The following is a 10,124-nucleotide window of genomic DNA, read 5'->3' on the forward strand; positions in this document are numbered from 1 at the left end:
AACCATTAGTTGAATTGAGTGATAGTGATGACAATGACATTGACACCGATAGGGAAACTGATACATACAACACTACGACCGAATCACTGTGACATGCCTAAAAGTTCAACGTAGCTTCTTGGCTAGGAGGAACAAGAAAGACATTCACCACGTAATCACTGTTCACAATTCAGCAGCCGCTGTTCTTGTCGGTGGAATGTGGAAGTCACCAAGCCTGGCAATAACACAAGGGGCAGGCCGATCAGGCACTGACAGTCTAACTCGCTCTCGTGTACAAGCCACAGGAAAACTGTAAGAAAAGTGTGGATATGAATGTGTTCTGCATTGTGTTTTTGGCACTTCAACAGGTAGTTGGAGGATCACAAACATTTGTAGTAAGGTTTTTTTTTTTTACCATAAATGTTTGTGATGCGCCATCTGTCAGAATGGCAAATGCAATGCATCCTACGTGCATTACATCTCCAATAAATAGTGCACTGCAAATGTTAACGTTGAGGTCTATACTGGTTAATTAGATGGGTGGCACGGCTAGTATGCTAATAATTCTTTGTACAGGATTTTTGTCAACCAATCTGAGATGTGCAAGAACAAATGACATTGTACTGACCCCTTCTACACGCTGACCCACTGCAGGGCCTTGTGCATACATTGCTTTTTTGGTTAATAACTTTCCTCTCGCACATTTTTCATGTGTGCATTAGTGTGTGGTGCGCGAGAGTTAGTGTGTGATCAACTGATTGGACAGTTAGGTGCACAGAGGACGCAGCTCGGGCCACTCACGTCGTGTCTCTGTCACTCCAGCGCTCACTCTTTATAGTTTGTGGCTTGACGGCGCTACATAGAGAGTGTGTATGGTGGGTTTGTCCTATTAATGGCCAGTTCATCTCAGCAGGTACTGCGACTCCATTTGGTTCTGCCTTTCCTTTTTTTTTTCCTCCACCAAACTTCACTGCCGATACCCCGACGCTTATCCTTCCAGGCCTCGCCTTGTCTTTCATAATTTAGTTTCACCCTAGCTTGACATTTGAAAATCTTTCTACTGCAATTTATTAGTGCGGTAAAGAGGAATGCAGGGTATTCTTTAGATCTTTCTTACGTGTCGGATTATCGGATTACTTTGAAGCGTTCCGCCATTCTGCCGGGGACTTGTTAGAAAAGCGCGCCCGCAGGCGTCGAACTCCCGGACAAAGTGGGCCCAAAATGCGCATCGCGCCTGCGCGACGTCTGATCCGCCGCCAACAGGTTATGCTAATGAGTGCGTCTCAATTCTCCCCGCCTCGCCGCTCATTGGCTGTCCCGGCGTTCGGAGCGAGCGCGTCACTCGCCAGGCTGCCGAGGGAGGGCGCGGAGAGCTGGGCGCGATTCGTGACTCGGAGGAGCTGAGAAAAGCGAGCGAGCAGGTGAGGCGCCGGTGTTTGGGGGTGCGCGGGTGGAAATGGGCGATGACAGGACTGGGCACGGGTATAGGTGGCACATCACAGACCAGCTCGTTGTGCAATGAGTTGGTGCGCTTTAGCCGTTGCTCGGTTCTTTACAACCTGGATAGCGTGTGTGTTATACCTGCCAAACACATCGTCGGTCTCGTAAATAAACGATTGAATTCGTCTCTCCCGCTCTCCGTTGCTTTACATTTTGTAGTCGTTGCACTTTTTGTTCGTGTGTTTATAAGCTTGCGTGCGGACGCGGCCAGTTCTTAATTCCGTCATTGTGCCCACAGGGAGTGGTGCCACACATCATCTCCTCGAATAGGTAGCCATATTACCAGGTGGCACCAGAGGGCTGTTTTTATTTTTCTCTCGCACGTTTGTCTGACGCGTTTCGTGTTTATTGCGCACATGGCGAGTGCGTGACAGAAGTACGAGTTTTGCAGAGTTTGCAGCCTGTCGATTAAGATTGCTGTACGTGTGAAAAGAATCGGAAAATTAATTAAAGTGCACGCCAGGGAGTAACAGAAAAACGCGCATCTGAAAGACGAAAGCAGAGGACACCGAGCTGACAAAACGAAGGAGGAAAGAAACCGTCACGAAAGGTACCCGATTTAATCATTTATACACCTAGCTTTGGTATTACAGTTTGTGTCACATTTTACTATTCACGATTAAATTAGATACACTTTGTTAATCTCGGGGAAATTTAGACGAACAAGGCAACAGAAGCATAAAAAACAAGGATACAGACTTCTAGGACAAATAATACAACCAATCAATCAATAAGGTATATTATGCAGAAATTGAAATTAAAGAATACCAATATTTAGTTTTGGGCAAAGGGAAAATGCATTAAATTGCCTGATAGCAGTTGGCAGAAAAGACCCCCATCAGGGACGTTCTTAGGCATTCGCGAACTACGCATCCATGTAGGGCCCTGACCGTGAGGGGGGCCCCCGACCCAGACTTTTGTTGTCGTTCTGTGGGCCTGTGGCCCCTGGCACTGCAGATGTCTGTGCCAGTCCCAAGAAATTCAGTTCAGTGCACCTCTTAGTCTTATTATCCAAGTTGCAATCTTCACCTAAATCCCTAATAGTATTGTCACGCCATCGTAACTTTGCCAAATGCAGTATAGCAAACGTTAATTTTAGAGATCCCCATAAAATCATGAAATATCCTTATATCACCGGCCTTTACCAGATCCAGAACAAAATCAGTATTTTACCACTCTGCATACACACAAGCATACATGTAGGCCTACTGGTCATCTAAGGCCTTTTCCGGACGTTTTATTAAAACACCTTTCTGAGCTTGGGGGGATGGCTCTGGACCCCCCCCTCCCATCCAGGGCCTGCACATTTCTGAACCGTGTAGGGCCCCCAAACTGCCCCCATGGCCCTTTCTTGGCACACCTTGGCTGAATGAGCCTTTGACTAAAACTGCCCCAAGAGAGCGCCTCCTGGAGGGGATGGTGCTGATATTTCATGATGGCATCCAATTTTGCCACCATCCTCTTTTCCACAACAGCTTCCAGTGTGTCCAGGGTTCGCCCTGTGATGGAGGAGGGAGGCTTTCCTGATAAATTTATTCAGGCGTTGTGCTTCTTTTGAGCTCCGGCTACTTCCCCAGGAGACCGCAGCATAGAACAATATGAAGGCTAAGAACCAGGCCTGGACTGGACGCCCGTCAGTCAAAGGTCACGCTTGTTCAATTAAAGGTGTTTACCTGCCACAGAGACGTTGTTTTGACCTGGGCCGCTTTTGTGTGTTTTGTTCCCACTGCACAACAGGAACCTTTTATGTGAAATGGAGAAGTGCAAGTGTGGCTTGTTCAGATCTTCACGCAGTCCCTGTGCTTGAACATGTGGGCATGCGTGGAAAAATGTACGCATTGGAGCAGACACGCCATGCAGTAAACAATTTTGTTTCTCCCTTTTTTCCGGCAGTTTTTAGGATCACATAGTGCCGGTTAATTATTGAGCATCGTGCAAGGAATGTTTTCTATCAGTAATTCCTCCATGAGACCAAAGAACATCCACAATTTTGTCCAAGTTTGGGGACGTAGGTGACATTAATTTTCATGAGTTCTTCCTTCACCAAATCCTCCAGTTCAGCCAGATTGCTCGGATGGCTCCACTGGCATTTCAATCGTTGTTCCAAATAGTCTCACAGATTTTCTTATGAGATTTAAATCTGAGGATTTTGTGGACCAGTCCAGATGCGAGAAGGCTTCCGAATGTCCTTCATGCCAAACACACAGAATTCCAGCTCTGTGCCTGTGGCGTAGCCATTCTGTGTTCATTCTGGAGATGAAGGGCAAGTAACCGTTTGTACGTAATCAACAAAAGTTGGAACACGTGTAGGAACTGTCTGCTGTCGCAATGCGTGACACGTGGTGTCAGCCCCCGTCTTGGAGCACCGCAATTTGTATGCCACTGCTGGGAGATCCGCTGGACTGTGCGGTTTGACGCACCTGCAAAGTGGGCAACATCCTGTTTGCTATGCCCTTTGGCTTGGCTGAGTGCCATCACCCCTTTCTACCAATCATTTTGCCATCCATCCATTGTCCACCACTTATCCAAGGTCAGGTCGCGGGGGCAGCAGCCTAAGCAGGGAAGCCCAGACCTCCCTCTCCCCGGCCACCTCCTCTGGGGGAGCCCGAGGCGTTCCCAGGCCAGCCAGGAGATATAATCCCTCCAGTGTGTCTTGGGTCTGCCCTGTGGCCTTCTACCAGTGGGACATGCCCAGAATACCCCCTCAGGGAAGCGTCCAGGGGGCATCCTAACCAGATGCCCAAACCACCTCAACTGACTCCTGTCAATGCGGAGGAGCAGCGACTCTACTCTGAGTCTCTCCGTGATAACTGAACTCCTCACCCTCTCTCTAAGGGAAAGTCCAGCCACCCTGCAGAGAAAACTCATTTTGGCCGCTTGTATCCGCCATCTTGCTCTTACAGTCACTACCCAAAGCTCGTGGCCATAGGTGAGGGTAGGAATGTAGATCGACTGGTAAATCGACAGCCTCGCCTTTTGGCTCAGCTCTCTCTTCACCACGACAGACCATTGCAGAGCCCTCATCACTGTGGACGCCGCATCGATCCGTCTGTTGATCTCACGCTCCATTCTTCCCTCACTCGTGAACAAGACCCCGAGATACTTGAACTCCTCCACTTGAGGCAGCACTGTGTTCCCAACCTGGAGAGAACATTCCACCCTTTTCCGGCTGAGAACCATGGCCTCGGATTTAGAGGTGCTGACTCTCCTCCCCGCTCCAGTGAGAGCTGGAGGTCACTGTCCGATGAAGCCAACAGGACCACGTCATCCACAAATAGCAGAGACGAGATTGTGAGGTCACCAAACCAGACCCCCTCCCCTCCTTGGCTGCACCTAGAAATTCTGTCCATAAAACTTAACAGAATCGGTGACAAAGGGCAGCGCTGGCGGAGTCCAACCTCAACAGAAACGAGTCCAACTTATTACCAGCAATACGGACCAAACTTCTGCTCCTCCTGTACAAGGACTGGATGGCTCGTAACAACAAGCCTTGTACCCCGTACTCTCGGAGCACACCCCACAGGATGCTTGGAGGGACACGGTCGAATGCCTTCTCCAAATCCACAAAACACATGTGGACAGGTTGGGCAAACTCAGGATCCTGGCCAGGGTGTAGAGCTGGTCCAGTGTTCCACAGTCGGGATGGAATCCGCATTGTTCCTCTTGAATCCGAGATTCGACTATCGACCGCACTCTCTTCACCAGCACCCCTGAATAGACCTTACCGGGGAGGCTGAGGAGTGTGATCCCCCTATAGTTGGAGCACATCCTACGGTCACCCTTCTTAAAAAGGGGGACCACCACCCCGGTTTGCCAGTCCAGAGGGACTGCCCCCAATGTCCATGCGATGCTGCAGAGACGTGTCAACCAGGACAGCAACACAACATGCAGAGCCTTCAGGAACCCAGGGTGGACCCGCCACCTCGGAGCTTTTTAACTGCCAGGGCCCCCCCAAAGTCCTCCAACTCTGCTTCCTCTAAGGAAGACATGCTGGTGGGATTGAGAAGATCCTCGAAGTATTCCTTCCACCAGTCAATAACATCTGCAGTTAAAGTCAGCAGGGCGCCATCTCCACTGTACACAGTGTTGGTGGAGCACCGCTTTCCCCTCCTGAGGCGCCTGACGGTTTGCCAGAATCTTCTCTGTGCCGAGAAGTTAATTTTGCCATTTTTTAACAAAGAGAAGCAAACACACGTGGCCCACCACTCCCCGTCACAGTATTGTAGAACAGTACTCATACTGGGGTGCCCTCTGTGGGTGTCGGAGGTGGGCATTACCTCTTATATGGGTGCTCACTTGTTTGTTTTTGTTCGGTGAACTTTATCTGTCTTATCTATTATATAGTGCCTTTCAGATCTATCTATCTATAATATAGTGCCTTTCAGATCTATCTATAATATATAGTGCCTTTCAGGTCTATCTATCTATATCTATAATATAGTGCCTTTCAGATCGATCTATCTATAATATAGTGCCTTTCAGGTCTATCTATCTATATCTATAATATAGTGCCTTTCAGATCGATCTATCTATAATATAGTGACTTTCAGATCTATCTATCTATAATATAGTGACTTTCAGATCTATATCTATAATATAGTGCCTTTCAGATCTATCTATCTATAATATAGTGCCTTTCAGATCTATCTATAATATAGTGCCTTTCAGATCTATATATCTATCTATCTATCTATCTATCTATCTATAATATAGTGCCTTTCAGATCTATCTATCTATAAATAGTGACTTTCAGATCTATCTATTTATCTATCTATAATATAGTGCCTTTCAGATCTATATATCTATCTGTCTATCTATCTATAATATAGTGCCTTTCAGATCTATATATCTATCTATCTATCTATCTATAATATAGTGCCTTTCAGATCTATCTATCTATCTATAATATAGTGCCTTTCAGATCTATCTATATCTATAATATAGTGCCTTTCAGATCTATCTATCTCTATCTATCTATCTATAATATAGTGCCTTTCAGATCTATATATCTATCTATCTATCTATCTATAATATAGTGCCTTTCAGATCTATCTATCTATAATATAGTGCCTTTCAGATCTATCTATCTATCTATCTATAATATAGTGCCTTTCAGATCTATCTATCTATAATATAGTGCCTTTCAGATCTATCTATCTATCTATAGCTATGTGTGTCAAAAGTAATCAGTAACTTACAATTTCCTGTTGGTGTTTGATGCCAATACAAAATCGTGATTTTTAGCGATTTTAAAACAACTTTGGATGAGCCACCCTTGAAACACGCTGAGTGGGCTGAGCTGCAGCAGTCTCTGTGCACATCCTTCCTTCCTTCCTTCCTTCCATCCATCCTGCTGCCCCACGACCCGCCCTTGCCCCCTTAATCCACTGCAGGGAAGACAGAAACCCACCCTCAAGAGATACCACACCACCCAGGTTGTTAATTTTCATTTGCTTTTATTTATTTATTTATTTATATGTGTGTATATATATATATATATATATATATATATATATATATATATATATATATATATATATATACAGTATATAATATAAAATGAGGACGTCACTGGTAGGACCCCGGATGATGACATAATCTTTAAATGTTTTTTTTTTTTCCTTCTTATGCCTACAAGTCTGCCAGCGGCGCCCATCACGAAGTTTTACAGCCCACCATGCAGCGTCCCAGCCCACCAGTGAGGCAGCCAAAGACCCGCCAGGCTCTGGCAGGAACTGCAGCGAGGAGACCCCAGGACATCAAACGAAGGCACGTCGGCGGACACCGCAAGCAGCGGGACAGGGGCGCCGAGGTAGGCGCGGGTGGAGCGGGACACCTGCCGCCGGCCGAGCGGCGCTTCTCAGCGGAGCGGACCCGGGCGGCGGTGATGCCGCTACTGGAGGAGCGTCTCCGGGGGGTCGAGTACGAGGCAGATGGCAGTTCCGCGCTGGCTCTGGAGCTTGCCGAGAGGATCAAAACGGCGGTGCGGGCTCTCTACCATGAGCGCTATAAGATCGTGTGCTTTGTGGTGCTGGGCTCGGTGCCGCGGGCGGAGGTGCGCTGCTGCAGCCGTGGCATGTGGAGCGGGGCGGCCGATGGCTTCGTCGAGTGCGCCTTTCAGAATGGCTCTCTGTATGCGCTGTGTGTAGTGTACGCAGTTTACCACGAGTAGGCGCTGAGACGGACCCCTAGGTAGAGGTGAGCTGACCAGTGAATATTCGGGGGTTTGACTGACCATTAGGGCAGACACTCCGCTCTCGGCTCGGCCCTTGTGCCTGTGCAGGTAGACCCCATAGTTAGTTGTGGACACGTCAGGGTGTAGCGTCCGCAGGGGTCTCACATGGTCAGCCACAGCACTTGTAGTTAGAACAGCGCACATCCACGCATGGTGCAGGGGTCCGGTGATTAGGGCAGCCTGCTGCTGGTGGTCACTGCAATGCGGTCACCACGCGCTTAGAGAGAGATACAAGCAGCTCAGAGGTCCGTGTCACGGGCAGCAGGGCTAAATCTGTTTTATGTATTTATAGAGGAAAGCCAAGAGATGTTAAGGCACAGTCATATAGCGCCTTGACTTAGGGTGAAAAATGTCAACAAACATAACTGGTACAAGTGACAGGAATCATCGACTTGTCCTTGGAATACGATCGTTGGGAATATGCAAATGTTTTTGGAAGCTCCAGAAGTTCACACCTGAATTAAGTTTTGGACATCTGCGATGGGGTAATGTGGAACGCCAGGCCGGGACGATTTTGTAATCCACTTATCCAATTTGTGGGAAATGAATACATTTCTAGAGTCATTGACGGCTCTTGAAAGGAAGCACGTCCTAAAAAGTGGCAAATTCCTGCGCATTTACCAAACTGTTAGTTTTGAGAAAGCAGTTGAGTGCAGTTGTGGGGGGGGGGGGGGGTGTGGGGAGGTACTTAACCCGGGTCGCCGTTGTCTACAGCTGGACTGAGAGGCCGCTGGCTGTCTTTTCTGCTTCATTCTGCTCAGAATACTTTAAAAAATAAAACTAAAAATAAAAACCCAAAGTGACGGCTCTGATTTGTGTTCTTCACTCACAAAGCTTCGCTGGTAGACTGTTAATGCCCTCTGCTGGCCACAGTGTCGCACTACACCAGCCTGCACAATGCGAAACGCTTCATTGAAACAGGAGCATTTCCTCGCCCTCTGCTGGCCATTCTGCTGTATTACAACACGTGAGCCCTTTCCTAGACTTGCACTGCAGTTGTGCGCAGCCCTTCACCTGAAAGTCGCGTGGTGTTCGTGACGTCACCGCACTTCACTAGTAGCCTGTTAATGCTGCACACTTCATTATTACTCATCTCCAACACAACTTACAACTTTTGAGACTTTTTTTTCAGTTGGAGCACAGGCAGGTGAAGTGATTTGCTCAGGGTCAGACAGTGCAGTGGCAGGATTTAAACCCACAGCCGCAGGAACTGTAGGCCAGATCTATAACTAGTATGCCATATTGTCTAAACCACAGATATGAAAGGCACTATACAAAGTAGGGATGGTTATTTCCTTTTCTAGTTGGAACAGGAAGGGGAAGTCACTTATTTGTAGCCACATAGTATTAGTAGCAGGATTTAGACCCACAATCTCAGGGTCTGAAGTACAAAGCCTTAACCTCTATGGCACATTGCCTATACCATATATGAAAGGCACTATATAATAGATGGATGGTTGGATGTGAAAGGCACTACATTAATAACAAGGTTAATTTCCCTTTTTTTTCCAATTGGAGCACAGGCAGATGAAGTGGCTTGCTCAGAGTCACATCGTCTATAATGGCCTTAATTACTATGCCACATTGCTTATACCATAGGTAGACATGAAAGGCACTGTATAGACAGTACATTTCTTTTTCCAGTTTGAGCACATGCAGGTGAAATGACTTCCTCGAAGGCTACACAGTGGGATTTGAACCTACATGTGTGCCAGGTAGCCTGTCAGTGTCTTCTGGACACGGTGCTCCACCCTAAGTGTGCAAAGTGCTATGCAATTTATTAAACTGGGCAGTTTGTTAGTGCCCACTACTGGACACAAGACTACACTTGAACAACAGTCCCTTGTGCTTTATTGAAAAAGACATTTTGGTTATTTTTATTGTAGCAGTTTAGCTACTATATACTATTTGACTTGCTATGTTATTTTGATTTGTTTAATTAAAAAAAAACATTTTTCTAGCGCCCTCTACTGGACACTATAGTGAACTGGAAGGCTGGTACACCTACTCCCCAGCTTTTTTGGTTTGTTGATCTCATTATCTGAGGACTTCACAATGGAAACCTTGATCAACAGCCGTAGTCGCCGAGGTTGATGTCCCCTCCAACTAGTAGTCGTGTAACGTGACATCAGCTAAAGCAGCAGGAGCCTGAAATGGCAGCAATGCACGCGAAGTGGGCACGAGTCCACGGCCCATTGGCCCAAACTCCGGGCCAGTTAGTTCAGAATCAGAGCTGCATCGCTATGCCGCCCTTCACTTAATTATTTTACTTACACGTTTTATTCAATTTTTTAATATGAAGTGGTGCTGGAAAGTCGGTGAATTTGTCCTCCCCGGTGTTCGTGAGGTCGTGTAACCTGCAATCCTCCTCCAGCGAGATCAGCAGGTGTGACATCCTCGCCATCCAGAG

General features: G+C 47.2%; 1 protein-coding gene across 2 annotated transcripts; it reads left to right on the forward strand.

The window, feature by feature from the left end:
- The first annotated feature begins 927 nt into the window (after nt 1–927).
- On the forward strand, nt 928–8,513 carry LOC127529449 (dynein light chain Tctex-type 4). Of its 2 annotated transcripts, none has more exons than XM_051933050.1 (2): nt 928–1,400; nt 7,118–8,513. In XM_051933050.1, exon 2 carries the CDS (start codon nt 7,157–7,159, stop codon nt 7,649–7,651), a length of 495 nt encoding a protein of 164 aa, XP_051789010.1. In that variant the 5' UTR covers nt 928–1,400; nt 7,118–7,156; the 3' UTR covers nt 7,652–8,513. The 2 variants fall into 2 exon arrangements, with proteins under 2 accessions (XP_051789010.1, XP_051789011.1); XM_051933051.1 differs by lacking the exon at nt 928–1,400 and adding an exon at nt 1,439–2,029.
- The last annotated feature ends 1,611 nt before the right edge of the window (nt 8,514–10,124 follow it).

The sequence above is a fragment of the Erpetoichthys calabaricus genome, chromosome 10 (genome assembly GCF_900747795.2).
Source record: "Erpetoichthys calabaricus chromosome 10, fErpCal1.3, whole genome shotgun sequence".
Taxonomy (NCBI): domain Eukaryota; kingdom Metazoa; phylum Chordata; class Cladistia; order Polypteriformes; family Polypteridae; genus Erpetoichthys; species Erpetoichthys calabaricus.

Coding starts and splice junctions, on each gene's coding strand:
- LOC127529449 (XM_051933050.1), top strand. CDS start 7,157: ATGCAGCGTCCCAGCCCACCAGTGAGGCAGCCAAAGACCCGCCAGGCT.